Source organism: Anas platyrhynchos, chromosome 19, assembly GCF_047663525.1.
Source record: "Anas platyrhynchos isolate ZD024472 breed Pekin duck chromosome 19, IASCAAS_PekinDuck_T2T, whole genome shotgun sequence".
NCBI lineage: Eukaryota > Metazoa > Chordata > Aves > Anseriformes > Anatidae > Anas > Anas platyrhynchos.
In genome coordinates, this window is record NC_092605.1 from 435797 (window position 1) to 456768 (window position 20972).

Below are 20972 nucleotides of genomic sequence, written 5' to 3' on the forward strand. Positions count from 1 at the left end.
GGTTTTCCATGCCCCTTCAGACAAGTCCTGAGGACAAGTAAGGTGGAGAACAGAATCCACCTCTTTTATTTATTTATTTTCCAGAAGGGGTCTTGCTCCCGCACTTGCTTGGGGCTCTTAATTTCACTGCGAGCTGGTAGCACAATGCCCTTGGGCTCTGGCAGCCCTCCTGTGAGCCAGCATCCTAGAAGCTGCTGCTAGACCAAAGATTTAAATGTTGAGACTATTAATACACTCGTATCCTTTTCCCTCCCCTGCTTTAATGGCATTTAAACTATACTTAGCATTGCTAGAATTTCTCCTCAAGTGCACCTCCGTGCTGCGGAGTGACCCTGTTTACCTCCCATCTCCAAAACATCGCCGAGGAGGGCGCGTGCCAGCTGTGTTGGCCGCGTGGTGCCCGGGGCCCTGCTCCACCCCAGGCCCTGCAGGAGGTGCCCTCTGCCGGGAGCGGCAGCGAAGGATTTAGGGTCACTGCCCTCACGGCCCGTCTCCCTTGGCCTTTCCTGCCGGGTGGGCCTTTCCCTGGAGCTTCTCAGGGCTGTTTGTGAGCAGCAGCACTTCCAGCGCTTCTCAGGGGCTTGTGCGATGTGCTGGAGGCTTCAGCCCCATGTCCCAGGAGCACGGCAGCCGAGCGGGCTTGCCCTGGCTCTGGGGGCCCCAAACATGCACAGAGCTGCCTTCTCCTGCACTGTGTGCGTTGTCCTGCATTGTCCTGCCTCGAGTGCCTGCAGGGGAGGCGAGGGGCTCTGCTGGTGGTCTGCTGGGTGCTGCAGCTGATGGGTGTGCGCTGGGCAGAGGGGGGGAGGCAGGGAGCGCCTGTGCTGGCTCTGGGCTTTGCTGCTCGGCTGACCCCTGCCAGCAGCACGAGGCTGGGCTGTGGCTGTGCCCCCGTTCCACCGTCATGGAGCTGAGAGAGCCCGAGGCAAGGCACAGGGGTCTGCGGGGAGTGTGTGTGCAGGCGGGTGGGTCGGCCCCATGCCTGCACGTGGGCCCCTGCTGCCAGCGGCGTGTGGAGACCCCGGGCAGCAGCGAGCAGAGACCCCGGGCAGCACCGTGCTGCCATCATCCCCACGGCCATGGGGAGCTGCTGCCCGCTGCTGTGCGGGGCTCTGGCAGCCCAGCCCGACGGCCTCTGCCTTGTTTTTCTCTTGGCTCGGGCGCTGTGGAGCTGGAGGCGAGGCGGTCACTCAGGCAGGCTCTAATGAAATGTCATACAAAAATGATTTTATAAACAGGCGATTTTTATAAAGACTAATAACAAACCACGGGGTGACCGCGGTGAAACAGCAGAAAGGAAGTGTGAAGTTCAGGCTCGGGGGGAGCCCCTGCGAAGGGGGGAGGCCGGAGGCAGTGAGACCGGGCTGTTTACCTATAAAAACCGGACCTGGCCACGGTTTATTTTCGCCGTGACTCGGATGCGGTTTTTATCATTAGATTAAGTTGTGGGAGGAGGAGAGGTATGTGTTGTATCATTGAATTAAGTAGTGGGAAGAGAGAATGGTAACGGGCAGAATCTACTTAGAAGACCAATTTGTGGTCTCCAATTACCTTGATGAAGCAGGAGGATTGCTGCGGGCGGGCGGCGGCCAAGCGCCACGGCCTCACGGGCACCGGGGGGCTGCCCGCCGTGACCCGGGGAGGGGGGCACCCCGCGGGTACCGCTCCCAGGTTGCAGTTTCTCCCCTGTCTTCTGTCTCTGCTGCTCGCTCCTCTCCGTAGCAGCGGCGCTCAGCCCCGCTCAAACAGCCGGCTCTCCCCGGGGTGCCGGGGCCGTGTCTGGGGGCTCGCCCAGCGCTGGTGCCGCGGTGGCGGCTGCCGGGGCGCCCGTGGGTGGGCGAGCGGCGCGGGGCCAGCACGGAACGTCCCCGTCCAGTGCTGCCATGGGAACCCGCAGGCGCCAGCGGCCGCATCGCTGCGCTGCTCTGCCCACAAATGTCAGCCCCGTCGGGCTGGGGGCTGTGTGTACTGGGTGGGGGCTGCGGGTACCGGACCCGGCAGAGTGGTGGGCGAGTGGGTGCGTGTGGGTGAGCGTGGCTGTGAGTGCGTGTGCAGCATGGATGTGTTCAGGTGTGTGTCTGTGTGTGTGTGTCTGTGTGTGTGTGTGTGTGTCTCTGTACTCTGTGTACCTGTGCCTCTGTGTGTGTGTGAGCGCTATGGGGGGTGCGTGTGTGGGGTCTGAGTGTCAGGACCCTGTGTGCACACAGGCAGCTCTGCTGGCCCCCGGCTCTGGGGACAGGGGGTGCTGCTGGGTGCCCGCATTGCCACAGGGCCCCCATGGGCTGGGGGTGCCTTGGGGTGCTGGGGGAGCCGCAGCCACCGCATGGTGCCAGTGGAATCCTGCCGGTGGGGGGGTGCCGGGGTCCCCAAGTCCCCAGTGCTGTGGGGCCAGCCTGGCCCCATCAGGGTGTCGTGGTGTTGTGAGGGGATGGCGGGGGGGACAGGGGGGAGTTGCCATGGCAATGCTGGAGCAACAGGCACTGAGCCCGGCGCCGCGTGATGACCATATTTACCTTCCCAGAAACCGCCTCGTGCTCCAGCAATTTGCTTCAATTAGGCTTGTTACCGCGTCAGGAGGCCACGGTGGCGGCCACAGCCAAGGGGGCGAGCAGCTCGTGTCTGCTTAGGGGCTGCCCTGGCTGGCGTAGGACCACAGCTCTGGGTAGGGTTCATCCCCATCCCCATCCTCACCCCATCCCCGGCCTTGTCCCCATCCCCACGTGGCCCCATGGCACCACTCCCCCATGGGCACTGCCGCCCCGGCACCGGGGTCTTGCAGCCCGGCCGCCCCGGCCATCACAGCTCGGGCCTCACGGCCCCCAGTTGGCGCTGGAGTGGCCACACGGTGGGCAAGCAGAGCAGGGCCCAGCTGGGGCAGCCGGGAACTTGTGAAGTAAACAGAGGAAAATTACTGCGTGCCCGGCACGCCGCTGCTGCCAGGAGCCAAGCACCACACAGCCGGGGCCCATGCCATGGGCAGGCCCTCCCCACCGCGCGCCAGGCCCCTGCCCTCACCGTGCCCAGGGCTGGCTCCCGGCAGGCTCAGGCAGGGCTGGGGCCAGGGCCATGGGGGCGATGCTCGGCTGGGGGGGGTCTGTGGGCTGCGTGGGGCTGAGGATGGCTGCTGGGGCACGGCACCGAGCGTCGCCTCCTCGGCACGCCCCACGTGCTGGGTGTGTGTGGGTCCTGCAGCGTGCCCGGGGCTCGCGGGGCCGTGGAGGTGTCTGAAGCCGGCTGCCTGTCCCAGTGCCCCCCGTCAGCAGGGTGCACCCCCGGCGTGGGGCCATGACTGCGGCTAATCCCCGCACAAAGCGGTTGTGGTTCCTAAAGCCGCGGCATCCGGGCTTAGCGCTCATGTGCGAGGCACAAGCCTCTTAGGGTGCCGGCCCCCCGCGCTGCTCCATGCGCTGGCTGCCTCTGGTCCGATCTGCGGGGCCGTGCGGGCGCCACTCCCGGACCCTGGGTGTGGAACCCCCCGCGGCCCCATGCCCCACGGCCCCGTGCCCCGCAGTGCTCGTGGTGCTCAGCGCCGGCAGCGGCCACCGCAGGCTTGTGCCGTCTCCCAGGAGAGCGCGGGTGCCCAGGGGGCAGATCCAAATGATTTAATTAAGGGCTCCTGGCGGTGTGAGGACAGAGCTGATTAGCAGCCAGAGGAGAACATGTGCTGCTGAGGGGGGGCTGCAGCCCACAGCCCCCTCAGCTCTGCCTCGCTCACCTGCGTGGGGCTGGAGGGCAGGCGGCGTGGCAGCTCCTGGTGCTGCGATGGGCCCCATCCCGCTCTCAGGGCTGTGCCCAGCACCTGGGGGTGCTCAGGGGCATGCTCTGGGGCCGCAGTGTCCCTGGTCCCCCCAACCCCGTTCCCCACAGAGAGGCTCACTCAGAGCTGGCCCTGCAGCCCGGCACGGGCCCACACCTATTTACACAATTACGACAGATAAATTACACCATTGCGCAAAGGGTCTCGCAGGCGCACAAGAGCAGCACCACAGGATGAACCCCCCCCACCCCCCCCACCCCCCCAGATCCCCCAGCCCCACAGGTCTCCCCTCAGCCCCTGGCCCCCTCCCACAGAGGTCCAGGCCCCGCTTGCCTGCCCCAGGCGCTTCCACTGTCCCACACGACCCCAGCCTGTCGCAGCGTCCTCGCCGGGCAGGCAGGGCCCCGTGCAGCACCGGGGGGCGGCCGGACGGGGGGGCAGGCAGTGGCCGCCGCAGCGGGCTCAGTCTGCCGCAGAAGGGCCAGTGCAGCCCTCCCGGTCCATCCACAGGCTCAGAAGTGGCTCTCGGCCGTGGTCTCGGGGAACTCATAGCAGTGGTGCCGGTCCCCCAGGGCGAGGTGCTCGGCGGTGCCGTGGCCGCTCCTCTCGAGGTAGTGGGTGGGGGGCCGCGAGGCGGCCGGGCTGCGCCCCAGCCCGTTGGCACAGCCGCTCACCAGCTGGTGCTTCTCGCAGGCGCTGCCGGTGCCGTTGCGGGCGCTGGGCGCGTGGCTGTAGGTGTGCTTGTACTCCTCCGCCAGGTCCTTCCCCAGCTTCCAGCGCTGCCACCTCTTCAGCAGCTCCGACTGCACCTGGGGGCGGCCGCCATCAGCCTGGTCCTGTGCCCGCGGCCCCCCAGGCCCCCAGCTGCCTGCTCCCCGCCCAGCTGCTCACCTCCTTGTTGACGAAGCAGTAGAGAATGGCCACCAGCATCCCCTGGGCGGAGGCAGGAGAGGTGTGAGAGGTGCGCAGGTGATCCCCAGCCCTGGCCCTGGTCCGGTCCCTCCCAGCAGGGAGGGTCCCCGTGGCCGGTCCCGGCTGAGCTGGGCTCACCTGGAAGGAGCTCAGGAAGAGGTCGAAGAAGAGCTTGACGTAGCGCAGGGTGCCCTGGGCGTGCTCGTCCGTGACAAAGGCGAAGACAACCTCATGGATGCCCAACAGGGGGATCAGCGTCAGCGTGGACTTGGCCAGCCTGCTTGGAGGGGCCAGCGTCAGCGCCGGGGCCAGGGGCTGTGCGCACAAACACACACACACACAAACACACACACACACACACACGCGCGCGCGCGCACACACACGCACACGCACACACACACACTCACACACGCACACATATTCACACGCACACACCCCAAACCAGCACGTGCACTGTGCACAGACAGTGCGGGGCCGGGGCTGCACCCAGCGCCCACCTGAACTTGTAGTCCGTGTAGCGCATCTGGTGCGCACGGAGCTTGGAGATGAGGATCTGGATGATGCGGATGAAGATGAAGAAGTTGATCTGCAGCAGAGCAGAGTGAGCCCGTGAGGGGCCAGCAGGGTGGCGGCAGGGACAGGGCGGCCAGCATTGTCCCCTGCCCAGGGCTGAGCAGAGGCAGAGCTGCGGGCTGGGGACTCACCAGGATGGCCAGGAACACGGGGAAGCGGAGGATCCACCAGAAGCCCATGTTGTTGTTGGTGCTCCAGCACCTGTGGAGGAGGGGGACGGGGACTGCTGGGCAGCCCCTGGCCAGGGTGGCTGCTGGAGCCCAGCGTGGTGTCGGCAGACGCAGCCCAGCCAGCGCTGCAGCCCTGCTCCGTGCTCCCCGCACGTGGATGGCAGCGCAGAGCCTCCCCGGGGCTGTCCCCCCATGGCATGTCCCACGCACGCCTGCCCATGACCCACACCCCCACATGCCCCTTGTGGTGCCATGCACAGGCTGTACTCACTGGATGTTTTCGTAGAGGAACTTCACAACGACCCAGGGGATGAGAAATAGCATGGGTGCCCCTGGGGGGGAGGCAGGGAGGGGCAGGTGAGGCACGGCACGGGCTCGGGGGTGAGGACGGGGCACCAGCCCGCCGCAGCCTGCGCCTGCCTGCACTCACCCCAGCCGATGCACAGGTAGAGGGTGAAGTAGCTCCGCTCGGAGAAGACGGCCACCACCAGGAGGTTGTGCAGGTAGATGCCCTCCACCAGCAGCCAGCAGTAGTTGGCCACGGTGCCGTACTGCATGAAGACCGTGGCCGCCCGGCAGCCTGCGGCAGCCTGCGGGCAGGGGTCAGGGGCTGCCGGCCCCCCGTGCCCCCGCGGCCCCCCTGGCCCCCCACTCACCTCGTCGCTCAGCCAGATGCGCACGTTGTAGTCATCGATCTTGTCGCTGTAGTGCGTCTTCAGCAGGGCGTCGATGACCAGCACGGAGACGCCCTTCAGGATGAAGGAGGCGAAGAGGTTCATGTGGATGTAGTTCCTCATGCAGTGCAGCTTGCTGGGGAGGCAGCGGCTCGCTGTCAGTGCTCTGCCCCGCGCCGCCCCTGCCCGCCCCTGCCCGCGCCCCTACCTGAAGCCCAGCAGCACGGCCAGGGCGAGCAGCAGCGCGCACAGCGACACCGAGTAGCCCACCGTGTACATCACCTTGAAGCTGCCGTAGGTCTTGGCAAACTTTTCCTGGGAGAGAAGGCGCGGGTGAGGGTGGGGTGTAGGGATGTAGAGCACGGGGTGGGGGGGCTGCTCGGAGCCCCCTGCCAGCCCTGCCCACCTGCGCCTCCAGGTCCTCGGCGTCGATCTGGCACTGGGTGGCATCCCGCAGGGACTGCCCCTTGGGGCCCGTCACCCACTCCCCGTCCGGCCCGCAAGTCTTGAAGACGTACCTGTGCCTCACTGTGCAGAGAGGGGGGACACGGGGCTGCTGCGGGCCCCCAGCCGCGGCCGGGCTCCGCGCGCCGGCCCAGGGGAGGTGGCCGGAGCCGCGTGCACGGCACACGAGCACCACGCACAGAGCTGCGCACCCTGCCCCACGCGCCTGGCCCTGCCCCATGCCGTGCCCTCACCTTTCTGGTACCAGGGCAGGAACCAGGGGCAGGAGACGTTGATGGTGGTGTTGGGCAGCGCGTCGGGCCAGCAGGAGAACTTGTCAAAGGTTCGGTTACAGACCAGCTCTGCGGAGGGGTGGGACATGGTGGGACTTTCCAGGATGACCCACAGAGGCTCCCCGCTGTCCCCCTGTGCCCGCCCTCTTGGGGTCCCCATCCCGGCCGGGGCAGCACGTGGGGCACCCGCTCTCACCCGTGGGCGCAGGCATCCGGCTCATGTTGCGGTGACATTCCTCCTTGTAGGCCTTCCAGTTCTCAAAGAGGGAATCTGTGATCTGGGCGGAGGGGCCCTGGGGACAGCACAGAGGTCACCGGGGCTGGGCAGGGGCAGGCGGCCACTGGCCCCGGGGTTCAAGGATGGCTGTGGGCAGGCATGGGCTGAAGAGCTGTGCCGTGCCGTGCCGTGCCGTGCCATGTGGGTGGCAGGGCTGGGCAGTGGCTGCTGCAGCATGGCATGGTGAGGGGCTCCTTGGGGGGTTCCCATCCTTACCTGGCAGCAGAGCAGCAGCAGCAGGAGGGTGAGGAGTCGTGGCTGGGACATCCCTTCGCTGGGCCACAAGCTGCATAGGGAGCAGGGGGCCTGGCTTCCTACTGGCCCTCAGGAGCTCCTCTGCCCTGGGGGTGAGGGCCCTGGTGCCTGGGTGACCCTGAAGGAGAGGACGGGTCATGGGGACGCGTGGTGGGACCTGCCCCAGGGCACAACCCGGGGATGTGCTGCAGGGAGCAGCCCCCGCTCACACCGCCACACTCGTGGCCCCATCCTCTGTCAGCCCACCTGCCTCTGACTTTCACCTTCTTGTTTGTGCACTTTCCCAGCAGACTGCAGCCCTTGAGCACCTGCCATTTCCTACCCAGGATGTCTTTGTGACAGTGGCCAAGTCGCCTCTCTGCCTTCCTAGAGCACACCAAGCAGCCAGCGTGCCTCGGGCTGGCGTTTTCACCAGCCTTGAGCAAGAGGAGCACAGCCACACGCAGGACGTGCCATCCCCTCCCTCCTACACCCCTGCCATGGGGTGCATGTGTTCAGCCTCCCCATGGCCACAGCCAGGGGCACAGCCTCCCTGCCACACAGCACTCACAGACATGGGCCAGGCCCCCCTGTATTGGTGTTGGTGCTTGGCTTTGTGATGGTGCTGACCCCCGAGAGCCCAGGATCTCAAGAGGCAGCCAGGAACGCCCCTCACCTGAGCTGCCCCCTTCCCCTCTACCCCGTGGTGCTGTGGCTCTCAGCATCGCTGATTCTGGATCTACACCCAGGTTGGGTGCCTGTGGAGGTGCCCGGGCCCTTGGGACAGCCCTGGGGTGGCCACAGTGCCCAGAGCCAGCTCAGCCCATGGCTGGGGCACCCGGTCCCTCGCCCCATGGTCCCCCGGCCTCAGCACCCGCGGGGTTTTGAGGTGGCCGTGGAGGTGGCGGAGCCCGATCCGGCAGGGATGCTGCCAGCCCCGGGGTGGTTAACCATTAACCCGCAGGGATCCCCGGCTCACGGGGCTGCTCTGCTGCTGGCTCCGTTGCTCCCAGCCTGGGTGAGCAACGCGGAGCCTCATCTGACGCGGTGCCTGGGAGCTCACCCACAAAGCTCGGCGCACGAGGAGCCGTAATTCTCTCCATCCACCCTAAGCCGGTTACGGGGCTCCTGAGCGGGATTTCAGCCCCTCCGACAAGGGGCCGTTCTGTGGGCAGCCCCATGGCGTGGCCACGGGGCACGAGGGCAGCTGAGGTGGGGGCAGTGCCGCGGCCACTGCAGATGCTGCAGCACCACCGAGCCCCGGCCTCCCCCAGCAGCGGCAGGAGCGCTGTGCTCCTGTGCTCCCCGGCCCGCCGCCGCTCCCAGGGCTCGCCGCGCTGCTCGTGCCTATTTTTATCCCTGGGAAAGTCATGTTTCCTCCGTGCAGACCCACTTGCCATGTCGCAACGGCTGCCTGAGAAGCTCATTAATCAGCCCATGGCGCTCCAGATGCGGCGCGGGGAGCCGGACCTGCCGGCTCGCTGCCTTATTTAGGCAGCCCGGGACGGACGGCGCGGCCGCCGGGGACAGACGGACCCCGTGGCTGGGCTCTGGCAGCGGGGACCTGCCCCGGTGGGTGCCCACCAGCCACCTGCCTGCCCCAGCATCCCCGTCCCACAGCATCCCCACCTGCCCCCCTGTGCTGCCACCCGCGGCGTGGCCCCGCGGGGACCTGCAGGTGCCCGGCCCTGCCCCGAGCATCCCCACACCGGGAGCAGCGACGTGCAGGCAGTGCGGCCCCTCTCCGGGCTGGGCAGGCAGCTCTGGGGCAGAGGTGCCTCTATTTTTAGCGGCCTGCAGTGGGATTTGGTGGTGGGGAGGCCTCTGCCCTAGACTCCCCTCCCTGGCTGGCAGCCGGTCCCCAGGCCCCGGGGCCCTGCTGCGGCCAAGCTGGGCAGACTGCACTGGGTGAGGGGTTCTGGCGCACGGGGCCGGTCACGCTCCTCCGGCACGGGGCCCCCGCCGCACCCTGGCCCTGCAGCGGGCCCTGCCCAAGTCCTTTGCCCCAGCTGCCCGTGGAGCTGCGCTGACCCCGCTCCCCTCTGGGCTGCGGGGCGGGGGGACCCCACCGCTCGGTCACCCCACGCTGAGGTTTCTAGCAGGTGTACAGGCGTGCCAGAGGAACCAAGGGCTGGGTGTCCTGGCTCTGCAGGGTTAGGGAGCGATTCAGGAGGGGTGACAGCCCCACGGGGCCCCTGACAATGTGTTCCCCAGCCCCACCACCTGATGTCCCACCTGCCAGGCCCTGTGGGTGCCCGTTGTGCCGAGCCGTGGGCACCCAGCAGCTGCTGTTCAGGTGGGAGCATCAGCCGGGGGCTGCAGCCTCCGGAACAGGCTGTGCAGGGGACTTTTGCCCCATGTTGGCGTTGGGCAATGCAGCGTGTCCCTGTGTCACGGCCCTGCGGCTGCTGACCCCCGCAGAGGCCGGGCTGCAAACACCGAGCGCAGCAGCAGGGAGGTTTTGTGCCTACAACTGGAGAGGAGGGAAGAGGGATCCGGCTCCGGAGGAAGCTGCACACCTGGGGATTTGGTGCCCCAGCCTGAGGGTGTGCAGCCCCTGCCGCTGGCCTGACGCCACCCTGCCCACCCCCTCGCCCCCCTGGGGCTGCCATCACATGGACAAGGCCACGAGCCCCACATCTGGGATCGCTGCGGCTCGTTGCTACATGGATCAATGGCTTGGTGAAGCCTCCATGGGGACACTCATGGGCATCTGCAACGTGACCTGGCAGCGCTCTGGCACAGCCGCAGCCCCACACAAGCGCCGGGGAGGTTGGCGCAGCCACCTGAAGCCCGGTCCCTCTACACGGCTCTCACCCCCCTGATCCCAGGGGCTGGGGTGGGAGCGCGGCTTTCCGAGAGCTCAGGAGGCGGCGGTGGGGGCTGCTGCCCTCCAGGCGCAGGGATTAGCCCCCAGTGCGCTAATGCAGCGCTTTCCACGGCTGGCTTGGCTTTGAGCTCCAAGCTACAAGCCGGCACAGCAGGGGCTTCGGCACTTGGCAGGGGAGGGGACGGTGGAAGGCCAGGGCTGATGCAACGCCAGCGTGAGCCTGGTCCTGCCGACTGCTCCTCTTTTTTCCCAGGGCCGCAGTGAGCAGGACGAGTGGTGCCCGGGGATGGCTGCGGTGGGGAGGTGTGGGGTCAGGGGGGGCTGTCCCGCACCCGGTGCTGCCCCTGTCTGTGCCCCGGCCCCGAGCTCTGGGACGCCTCCTGCTCCCCACCTGCGACCCACAACTGCCCCAGCCGCCACCTCCCCTCTGAACCAGCACACAGAAGTTCTGTGGCAGAGGAACTGCTGAGCTGCCCGGAGCACCTCGCAGGCTGCAAGACCACGGCTCGTTTGCACAGAGCTGCGTGGCTCTGAAACACGGAGCGGCGGCATGGAGAGAGCCGACGTCACGAGGCACCAACAGCGTTGGGGTCTGTGTCACTTTGGACCAAGAAAACCTAAACCAGCCCTGACAGCATTTTCGTCAACAGAAACACGGGATGCAAGCAAATGTTTTTAGCCCCTGTGCCTTTAGGACGAACGCCGTTTGCATCACCTCCAGCACTGCCCTGGCACTGAAGGAGAAGGGGAAGGGCATCTCCCAGCACAGGAGAGGAGTGGTCTGCAGGTGCAGCCAAGAAGGGGGCAGATAAACCCGCTGCCCGGGGCTCTGGGAGAGGGGCTTTAGCTCCGGGGAACGGGTTTGTCTCGTTCATCACACTGCGTGAGTGGGGATGTGAAAAACCCAGCACAGGAGGACAGCGCGAGAGACGCAGCGGGTGACACGTGTGGTTACCGTGTCGCAGGGGAAGCGCAGGGCTGGGAAAAGCCTAGCAAAAGGTCAGTGCAGGCAGGCGTGTGTGCGTGTGCCTGCACTGGGAGCTCGGCACCTGCCTCCCCAGCCCAGCTCATGGCACGGATGAGCGCCGCGGCCGTCCCTGTGCTGGGGTCTGGGTGTCTCGGTGGTGAGTGACACAAGGTGCCTGCAGCAGCCCCGTCCCAGGAGGGTTCCCCCCATCCCGAGGCAGCATCACGGTGGTGGTGCAGGGCTGCAGGCAGCGCTCCTGGCCAAGCTCCCCAGGCTCCCTGGACCAGGACAGACAGACCCCGGCACGCGGGCCCCTGGAAGGCACTGGGGCCCTGCCTGTGGGGGACACAGGGCCGGGCAGGATACGCTGGAGGAGCACAGGGGGACACGAGCAGTCCCACCCCTCCTGCTGCTGGCTTCCCAGCCCCTGCCTCTGCCTGTGCCTGGCACAGAGAGGTGCACAGAGCAGAGCTGTGCTCCGCAGCTGGTCTCAACGCTGCACTGCTGCTCAGGGCTTGCGGTCACATTTTTTCATTAACTATTTTTAATCCGTATTTTGCCTCTTCTCCGCTCAGCCTTTTTTCTCTTCCCCTCTCCAGGCAACAGAACAAAAAAATCTGCATCACAGTGTGTGGAAAGGAGTGAGGATTGGTGGGAAGGACAGGAGCTCGCAGCTGGGGCGGCACTAACACGACGAGGAGGGGTACTGCAGGCCCTGAATTCTCCCGCGGATGCACAGATAAAGCCGAGGAAATCACAGGGGCAACAGCTGAACTCGTCATGGGTCAGGACACCCACAATGCGTGCAGCTGAGTGCTGTGTGGGGTAAGGCAGACACATTACAGGGTGTGCAGCAAGGCGCTGGGAGGACACAGGGCTCGGCCAGTGCTGGCTGGGCAGCCGCAGCCGCCCGTCCTCTGCCCTCTGTGCCTGAGCCAGCCCGGCACCGGCATGCCCTGCTCCCCCGTCACCCCAGGGAGCAGGTGGGCTGGGAAGCTCAGCGCCGGGCAGAGGTGAGCCCTGCTGCTGCTTTGGAGATGCGCATGCAACCACAAGGCCGGCAAGGTCACATACCCGACATGTCCTGGTTAAACAAAGCCATTTACCAACGCCGTGTTGACACAGCAGAGCTCGGGACAGAGTCACAAAGGGCACTCGCAGCGGGCCCCTGCGGCACCCGGGGAGCCTGGGGAGCGCTGCGAGGGGGGCGAAGGGTCCCCGGCTTCGGTGCCACCAAGAAAGCCGCTCTCTGCCGTGCCCTCCGCGGGGAGAAGAGCGGGCACCGCGCTGCCCAGGGCTGCCCGGGGAGATGCTCCCGCTGCGCCCGAGCCCGGCTGGTGCCGCTTTCCCGGGGAGCACGGAGGCCGCGCCAGCGCCGGGTGCCCGGCGGCTGAGCCCTACCCAGGGGGCTGGAGGCTCCGGAGCGGGCCCGGCCCGCGGGACGCCCCCGGGACCGGACACCCCTCGCCCAGGGGCTCAGCCCCGCCGGCACCGGGCGGCTCGGGGAGCTGCGGCTGCGGAGCGCCGGGGCTCGAGCAGCGGCCCCGGAGCCGAGCGGTCCCGGGCCGGGTCCAGAGCCACGCGTCGGGGCGCGCCGTGTCCGCCGGTGCCGTCCGGGAGCCCCGAGACCGCGGGGATGGGCGCTCGCCTCCCTCCCTCCGCTCCCCCCCCCCCCCCCCGTACCTGTCGGGGCTGCTCTGGCGGCGGATCCCGTGCGCATCTCGGTGCTGGCGGGGGCCGGGACCGGGACCGGGACCGGTGCGCTCGGCCGCTCCGGCGAAAACTTTTGCCGGAGCCGCGACGACGGCGGCGGTGGCGGCTCGGGGGGGAGGGACCGGCGCGGGGGGAGGGACCGCGGGCGAGGAGCCGCTTCCCACCGCCCCGCTCCTCCCGCTGGCACGGGGAGGGGATCGGGGGGGCGGCCCCGTGCCCCCGGACCGGGTGCTCGGCTCTGCCGCGAGGCTCCTCCAGCACCGGTGAGAGCGCCCGAGAGCTGCGAGCACCCGCGCCTGCCGCTGCCGTCGGTCTCCGGTGTCGGCTCCTCCGCTCCGCTCCGCCCCGGTGCCGACCACCCCGGGACCTGCCGGTGGAGCGGCGGGGCCGGGCGGGGGCAGCTGGGCGCGCACCGCCCCGGTGGGGGGGAGGGATGGGGCCGCCCGTGCCTCCGCCGGTACAGCTCCCGCCGGGGGGTGCCCCGCGGATGCTTCCCCGGCCCCAGCCGCGGTGGCCGGGCCCGCCGGTCCCCCCGGCTCCCCCGCGGTCCCAGCGGGTCCCTCGGCACCGCCCGGTGTCCCCGTCCCAGCTCTGGCAGGAGGCGAGGCCCCGCCGCCTCCCGGCTCCGGTGCCCGCTGCCGGCCGCTCCTGCCCGCGGGAGCGGGGCTGCTCCCCTCGGGGCCCGGCCGAGCCTCCGCCGGGCGGCCGGGAGCTGCCGCCACCCTCTCGTTCCGGCCGCCGCTGGCGGTGACGGGTCCGTGTTTGCCTCGCGCCGTCCTGCTGGAGCCCGGTCCGGTAACCACGGCCCGCAGCGCGGCCCCCCCGCAGCACCGGGGCCGGGGCCGGAGCCTGGCCGGGGCTCACCGCGCGTTTGCCTTCGGCTGCCCGCTGCGACCCCGCGCGGGGTCCCGGGGCCGCCTCGAGCCCCCCAGGCCCGGGGGGGGCTGTGCGGGGAGAGGACCGGGGCGGGCGGGGGGCACCGGGCGCCCCTCCGGGGGCCGAGCCCGGGGCAGGGGCCGGGCCGGGAGCGGCGGCAGGAGCGCAGAGTGCCGGCAGCCCCCGGCAGCCCCCGGCCCCCTCCCGCTTCGTGGTGCGCGGAGCGGGGCCGAGCACCGACGGGAGGCGGCCCCGGACTCCGCGACGGAGGCTCCGTGCCTCCGGCGGCGGGAGGGCACCGGGGGGGTTCCGCAGCTCGGGGCATGGCCCCGCGGGGCAAAGCCCCCCTCCCGCCCGGCCTCTTGGAAGCGGTGCCGGGAGGAGCGGGGGCCCGGCTCGCCCCTCGCCCACCTGCCCGCGGCTCTCGCACGGAGCCAGGCACGGGAACAAAGCGGCGGCGCCAGCCGCATCGTTAGGCTTCGTTAAGGTGACGAGCTTTCACTTCGCCGCCGTCCCGGGCTGGCTCCGGGCCGGCTCCGCGCCGCCCGCTGAGCCCAATTAGCGGCAGCCGGGGCTGCGAGCAGGCAGAGGCAGGAGCAGGGGCAGAGGCAGGGACAGAGGCTGGCTCAGCCCGGGAGCCCCCCCCTCCCAGCACGGCCGGGCTCAGCCCGCGGCCCCCCCTGTGCGGGGCTGGGGGCACGGAGCCGGTGAGACCCCGCTCGGTGCAGCGGGGACACGAGCGCTGCGCTCCCACCGCCCCCAGCCCCCCTGCTGCAGGAGGGGGCACACCTCCCCCCCCCCCCCCAAGCAGGATGCCGGTCACCGTGTTTGTTCCGCTGTTTATTTGTCATACATTAAGGTCACAGATATTCCAGTTCTTTGATCCCTCAGAGCCGCCCTGCACAGGGCTGTACACAGCAGGGGGCTGGGGCCCGCAGCCCCCCGAGCAGGGTCGAGGTGGCCACCAGGCAGGGAGGGTGCAGGGGAGGTGTGCGGGGCTGGGTCTGCCCCGGTGCAGTGAGGGACAGGGGGGGTGGCGAGGCTGCGGGGGCGCTGGACGGATGCCGGGTGCTGTCCCGAGGCCGGGGGATCCACGGGCACGCAGCGCCTGGCGCTGGCAGCGGGGTGGTCACCGGCAGCGCCCCAGCAGGGCAGCACGGCCGAGCGGCTGCCCCGCACCCCCCACACCCCCGCTGTCATCATTGGTATAAGGCACAATCCCTGAAGAGCCCAGCGGCCGTCGGGCGCTGGTGAATTTTGGCTGAGCGGACACGGGGTGGGGGGAGGCCGGGGAGCCGAGCAGCAGAGAGAGGAGGCAGAGGCCGGCCTGTGTGAGGGGAGCAGGTGGGGGGCAGAGGCACCAAAGAGGGGACGGTGCCTTGGGCTGAACCTGCGTTCCCCCCCTTGCTGCTTGCAGGAGAGGCAGGGAGCAAAGAGCCCTGGCCCTGCACAGGCCCTGGCTGCGGCGCTGTCACAAGCATTAGGGCCCCCCCAGCCCCTGCCCCTTGAGGCTGCGACCAGGCAGAGGCAGGGGGCTGTTCCCCATCCGCCCCGGGACGAGGCCGTGGGGACAGAGCCGAGGGCCCCTTGCTGAGCCCGCCTCTCCAGCCAGCGCCGGGGGGAGGCAGGGACAGACCTGGAGGCCAGCGGGGCAGGGGAGGATGAAGAAGAAGAAGAAAAAGAGCAGAGTGCAGAGGGGAGGGGGCCTAAGGACAGCCCAGAGGTAACGGAGGTGCTGAGAATGGAGGGGGAGTGAGGGAAGGGCAGCCTGGGACCGGCTGGCCACAGGCCCTGGCAAGGCACGGGAGTGGGGATGAGGGGAGGGGGAACAGCCCTGGCCCCGGACAGGGGGAAGGGTTCTGGGATCCCGGTGGTGACCTGCACGCTCACCCCCAGGGCAAGGCAGGGTCCAGCCCTCCCTCAGGTGACCACTTTGATCCCAAAGTATTTGCGCAGCTGCTCCAGGAAGACAAAGGTGAGGACGGTGTGAGGAATGAGCCGAATGGCAGCAGGAACGAAGCCCTGGAACGGGACAGTGAGAGAAGAGTCAGCACGTGCCTGGCCTCCGGCTTCCCCGTCGGGGCCAAGGGTGCCCAGCAGCCCAGCCCACGGGCAGCAGCACGAACTTGCAAGCACGGGGGAGGCTGGCTGGGCATGCAGCACGAGCCCCAAGCAGCCGGGGCCTGGGTGGCAGGCAAGAGGCTGCCGGAGCAGCAGGGGAGGCACCGCAGCCATCGCTGTGCACGCAGGTGTCAGCAGCATGCATGAGCCCCTCTGCCCCCAAACACATCAGTGCTGGCATCACCACTACGTAGGCAGAATCTCGGTAGAAGCCAGGGTCAGATCCCACAGCCCCCGGATCAGAAGGGGAATGGACGCTGCCTGGGGAAGATGAGCAGACAGGCTGTAACGGGGGGCGCCTGACTGGCCACAGCTGGAAGAAACCTCGGGTCTGAAACCCCACTTCAGGGGCCCTCCCAGGAGCGAGATGTGACACGGGTGACTGCACCCAGCCCTGCACCTCGGGCCCGAGAACCGACCAGCGTCTGCAATGGTCAGCAAGTGCCGGAGCATTGCTGCCAGGACCCGCACTCCTGTCTGGGACCCGAACAACAGCAGAGCTGCTGCAGAACCCGGACCCAGGCAGCGAACCCAAAGGAGGCCACGGCTCACAGCGCTCCGGGGCCAGGACAGGGCCTGGCGCATGAAGCAGTTGGGCTGCAGGCGGCAGAGCCCTGGAAAGCTCTGGCTCCACAACCACTGAGCGCCACCTCCGCTCCCAGCCTCCCCACAGGCCGACCCACGCGCCCCGGGGAGGTACCTTGTAGAAGGCGAGGGGCCCGAGCTTGGCAGTCTCCATGGCACAGTGGGTGACACCCTGCAGAGACAGGGGGGGTGACGAGGTGCCCGGCAGCAGAGGCTGCTGCGCCGAGGGGCCGGGCAGGCCGCACACTCACCCGGTACTCGCCCTGGGAGTTCATGAGGCGCGTCTTGAGCACGTCCAGGGGCTGGCACAGGAATGTGGCGCATCCGCCCTGCGGAGAGGTGGGTGGGGGGTCACCAGCTCCAGCTGGCAGAGCAGACCCAGGCCGCTGGCTGCTGGCATGGCCCGTGTCACCGGGGAGAGGGCCAGGCCCGCAGCCTAGCCTGGGTCTGAGTCCATGCTGGGAGCTGCACAGGAGCCTCAGCACCAAGCCCAAATTCACCAGAGTCCTGACACGCAGCTCTGGCAGCCGTGCCCGGGGTCCTGAGCCCAGCTGCGGGCAAACCCAGTCCCAGCCCTGCCTCCCCCACACCCAGCCCTGCTCACAGCAATGAAGCTGGCCAGAAAGTGAGTGAAGATGTTGTCTGACAGCAACCCAGTCGTGAGAACCAGCTGCTTGGCTTGGTCATAACAGGAAAGCTGCAAAGACACAGCGTGTTAGTGACACAGCCCCTCCTTGCTGTGCCAGGGTCTGTCCTGTCCCTCCCCAGGCACTGCTGCCCAGCAGAACCGTCCTACCTGCCCAACAGTGACCAGGGCCCCTCGACTGGATGCCATCGTAGCTCCTGAGAACAGTTTCTTCAAGCCCTCTGTGGACAGGCAGCGATCAGCACGGTCCTGGCACATTACTCACGCTCCCTTCCCCCAGGGAGCCTCCTTCCCCGCTGATCTGTCCCCTAAACCCCTCACGCGTTAAGTGCCGTTGTGTGTTGCAACAGCGAATACCCCGGACCCCCAAGCGAGGAGCCTCCTCCAGCACAGCGCCTTCTCCCCCTGCCATTCACCCCCCCGACCTGCTCCAGCTCCGTGCTTTGTCCCAGCAGCTCCCTGCAGGCAGCCACCTCCTCCCTGCCCGCACCAGATGTCGGGGGGATGCTGGCCCTGCACAGCCTCGGCTCGCCGGCCCCGCTGCCACCCTCTGGCCCTTTCCCTCCCCACACTGAGTGAGCGCCCACAGAGCCATGTGCCCGTGGCCGCTCCTGCTGATGGAGGAGGCCCCGGGCAGGCTCCCCCCCGGCTGGCACAGCCTCACCTTCCCGGAGGACGCGGTACATGCCATCCAGGGCATGGGAATAGCTGCAAGGGGTGAGAGGGGAAGGTGTCAGGGTTGGGGACTCCCAAAGCTCCCCCCAACCCGCTGGCTCCCACAGCTCCCGACCGCTGCTGGTGCAGCGCTGCCTCCCCGCGGCCCCCCCACATCCCCCGGACCCCAGGGCCCGCACCCCACTCACTTTCGCCGCAGGTGGGCCGGCTGCTTGACGTCGTTCTGCATCCTGCAAGGCAGAGCATGGGGGGCTGCGGGGGGGGGATACCGGGCAGGGGGGCAGGCCCCAGCTCAGGGCTGTGGGGGGAGGCCCAGCAGAGGTCCCACAGTGTCTCTGTCCCAAGGGACGAGAAACCTGCCCCAGGCCTGCGCCTCGGGGGCCCTGCTGAAGGGCAGGAGCCGCGTTCGGCCTGCCAGACACACAGATCCCCACCAGGACCGGGCCAGGGACCACGGGGGGGCTGGGGCAGGAGAGAAGCCAGGCACACGGGCAGCAGCCCAGTGCCCCAGCTGCAAGCCGGCAGCAAACGGCCCTCCCCAGCAGTGCCAGAGGTGCCAGCAGCACTGACCTGACGTTCACCATGTCCGCCGGGGTCCCCACAAAGCCGCCGGTGAAACCTGCGGCCAGAGGAGAGCTGGGGTCGGGGCTCCTCCGGCCAGAGGGAGCCAGGGCCGAGGGTCCCTCTTCCTCGCTCACCTCCCACTGCACCCAGGAGCACTTTTTGGTAGAAGGGGGGAGGCCCCTGGCTGCCCTGGCCCAAGCGGTCCCTCGCAGTCTCATAGATGGCGAAACGGGTCAAGGAGTACGTCATCTGCAGGAGAGAACGAGCTGCCGCGTCCTGCTGGCTGCCTGCCTGCCCCGGCACCACTGGGGCGCTGGTGAGGCTGGGAGGGCAGCGCCGTGCTGTGCCAGCCCCGGGGCACTCACCTGGCGGCACAGCGAGGCGCTGAGCCCGTTGTACAGAGCCAGGAAGCCGTCGGTGCGGACCACGCGCATCGCCATCCCCATCATGCGCATCTTCACCTCCTGCTGCGTCTGCAGGTGGACCTGGGGGAGAGCCTGGCAGGGTCAGCACCAGCCCCGCGCTGCCACAGCCCGGCCCCATGGGCTGGGCAGAAAGGGGTGGGAGCCCCCCTGGGCCGCGTGGTGCTGCAGGCAGGGCAGCCCGTGGGGCAGCTCTCGGTGCTGGCTGGGGGAACTCCTCAGCACCCATGAGGAGCTTCCCTACAAACAGCACCAGCTCCAGGCTCCGCACGCCCACGCGGTGCTTGGAACCTTTCCTGGCCCAGCCCAGAAGCGCGGGGATGGGGACGCCGGAGAAGGCGGAGTGTGAGGCACCTGCCGGTCCCTGCCTCCCACATGGCCGCCAGCTTGGGTGGCCTCAAGAACGTGTCCTAAGACAAAGTCGTGGTGCCCAGCCGTCCAAGAAAAGCCCTGGACTGCACCAGCGAGGGGGAGGACCCAGGAGCACGTGAGCAAGCAAGCAACCGGCACAGGTTTGGTCGGAGGGAACCAGACAGGACCGCTGAATCCGTGACCTCCTGCTGCCCTCCACGCTCGCCACGCAGGCCTCCAGAAATAGCTTCCTCCTCCTGCCGGCCCCAGGAGCGGCACAGGCAGAAGACGGCCCCGCGGTGCTGCTCTGGGTCTGGGCTGCTCCCTGCCACCGCCGGCTGCAGCCCGGGCGCCCCGGCGCTTCCCAGCAGCGGGGGGGGGAGCGGGGCTGCCCCGGGGCCGGCTGCAGCAGAGCCCTCGTGCGCAGGAGCTGCGCCAGCCTCTGCCGGAGCACGTCCTGAGCGCACCCCCAGCTCCGTGCTGCACACACCGCACGTGGGTCAGAGGCCCCAGGAGACCAAACGAAAGCAAACACAGGGCCCCCGGCGGGGACCGGGCCTGGCTCCCGTTACAGACACCCCGCTGCCACCGGGGCGTGGGACACACAGCGGGAGCGTGGCCTCCATCCCCTGCACGTGCAGGGAAGGGGCCCTGCACCCAGTCAGGGGTTTGGGATCTCAGGGACCAGAGCTGGCGGTGTCACAGCTGGGTGAGGGCTGCGGGCAGCCCAGGGCAGTGGGACCCGGTGGGAGCCCCAGGGTCAGCACCGCACGGGGCCAGCTCCGAGGACCCCAGAGGGGCGCGAGCGACCTCCGGCCGGGCTGGGTGGGGCCGCCGAGGGGCCAAGGTCCGCAGGCACGGAGCGGTGCCCTTGGACCCCTGCCTACCAGGCTCAGAGGTCTCCTCCACACCTGGCACCGGCCCCGCGGCCGGAGTCCTGGTCCAAAGGCGGCCCCGCGCCCAGCGCCCAGCTGCGAACGCCCCGGGGCAGCCGGTGCCGGCCCGGGCTGCTCCCGGCATCGGCCACGGGGGAGCCCCGGGGGAAGCACCAGGGGGACCCGGCCCCAGCCCCTCCAGGCGCCCCGGAGCCAGGCCTGCGGGGGCACCGGGGGACTGGGTGGGGGCTGCCCGCCCCGACCCCGCGCAGCCCCAGCACAGGTCCGGGTCCGGGTCCCGGCTGCGCCCGGCACCGGGGGGACGCCGCAGCCGGCGGTCGCGCAGCCCGGCGGGCCCCGGGGCAGCCCAACCCCACCGGGCCCGCCCGCACCCCGGCCCCGCGCCCCCCTGCAGCGCCCCCGGTCCCAGGGGACCCCGCAGCCGCATCCCCCGGCGGCCGTTCCGGGTCCCCGCGGCAGCCGTTCCCGGGGGGCAGCCGTTCCGCGGCCCCCGGCGGCCGTTCCCGAGCCCTCCCGGTAGCCCCCCCCGCACCCCCCGCCCCGTGCCCACCTTGAGCAGGTCCAGCGGGTGGGTGCAGCAGGCGGCGCCGCAGGACGCCAGCCCCCCGAAGTACCAGCGGGACACCCGCCGCTCCGCCATCGGCGCCGCTCTGCGCGCCCCGCCCCGCGCCCGCCCACACCGGCGCCGCCGCCGCCCGCGCCAGGCCCCGCGCGGAGCTGGGGGGGGGCGGGGGCAGGGCCCGGCTGCGGCCGTGCGGTGCCCGCCGGGGGGGCGCTCACCGGGGCCGGGCGCTCACCCGCTCGCGATTAACCGGGGCTCGGCGCCGCTCCCACGCGGCTGCAGGCGCCGGGCCCGCAGCGCGGGGGGCGGAGATGGGCGAGGGGCGGGCAGGCTGCAGCGAGGGGCAGCGCGGAGCAGCCACCGCGGCGTGCTGAGGGGGGAGCAGTGCACCCCGGCAGCCCCTCTGCAGCAGCCCCTCTGCAGCAGCCCC

General features: G+C 69.4%; 2 protein-coding genes across 4 annotated transcripts; both read right to left on the bottom strand.

Moving 5' to 3' along the window:
• Positions 1–3587: 3587 nt before the first annotated feature.
• Positions 3588–12970, bottom strand: GCGR (glucagon receptor). 2 transcript variants are annotated; one of them, XM_027471594.3, is made up of 14 exons: positions 12815–12970; positions 7317–7473; positions 7020–7116; positions 6785–6892; positions 6493–6614; positions 6295–6401; positions 6069–6222; positions 5843–5963; positions 5684–5744; positions 5374–5443; positions 5167–5255; positions 4808–4946; positions 4649–4690; positions 3588–4566 (listed from the first exon to the last, which is right to left on the bottom strand). In XM_027471594.3, exons 2-14 carry the CDS (start codon positions 7365–7367, stop codon positions 4270–4272), a joined length of 1458 nt encoding a protein of 485 aa, XP_027327395.1. In that variant the 5' UTR covers positions 7368–7473; positions 12815–12970; the 3' UTR covers positions 3588–4269. The 2 variants fall into 2 exon arrangements, with proteins under 2 accessions (XP_027327395.1, XP_027327394.1); XM_027471593.3 differs by having other exon boundaries at positions 5843–6002; positions 12815–12969.
• Positions 12971–15488: 2518 nt separating this feature from the next.
• SLC25A10 (solute carrier family 25 member 10) lies at positions 15489–20689 on the bottom strand. Of its 2 annotated transcripts, XM_027471596.3 has the most exons (12): positions 20531–20689; positions 18677–18796; positions 18446–18560; positions 18318–18366; positions 17936–17977; positions 17737–17780; positions 17223–17293; positions 17031–17123; positions 16678–16755; positions 16542–16598; positions 16026–16102; positions 15601–15742 (listed from the first exon to the last, which is right to left on the bottom strand). In XM_027471596.3, the coding sequence occupies exons 1-11, from the start codon at positions 20618–20620 to the stop codon at positions 16028–16030; spliced, it is 834 nt and encodes a 277-aa protein (XP_027327397.1). In that variant the 5' UTR covers positions 20621–20689; the 3' UTR covers positions 15601–15742; positions 16026–16027. The 2 variants fall into 2 exon arrangements, with proteins under 2 accessions (XP_027327396.1, XP_027327397.1); XM_027471595.3 differs by lacking the exon at positions 16026–16102 and having other exon boundaries at positions 15489–15742.
• Between the last annotated feature and the right edge of the window lie 283 nt (positions 20690–20972).

Bases quoted from the DNA above. Each gene is read 5' to 3' on its own strand.
- GCGR (XM_027471593.3), bottom strand. From the start codon at position 7,367: ATGTCCCAGCCACGACTCCTCACCCTCCTGCTGCTGCTGCTCTGCTGC. The intron at 6,893-7,019 runs GTGAGAGCGGGT...ACCCCTCCGCAG, and splicing joins CCGGATGCCTGCGCCCACGG to AGCTGGTCTGTAACCGAACC. The intron at 6,402-6,492 runs GTGGGCAGGGCT...CTTCTCTCCCAG, and splicing joins CCGAGGACCTGGAGGCGCAG to GAAAAGTTTGCCAAGACCTA.
- SLC25A10 (XM_027471595.3), bottom strand. From the start codon at position 20,620: ATGGCGGAGCGGCGGGTGTCCCGCTGGTACTTCGGGGGGCTGGCGTCC. The intron at 18,797-20,530 runs GTGGGCACGGGG...GCTCTCCCCCAG, and splicing joins ACCCGCTGGACCTGCTCAAG to GTCCACCTGCAGACGCAGCA. The intron at 17,781-17,935 runs GTGAGTGGGGTG...CACCCCTTGCAG, and splicing joins CCGGCCCACCTGCGGCGAAA to CTATTCCCATGCCCTGGATG.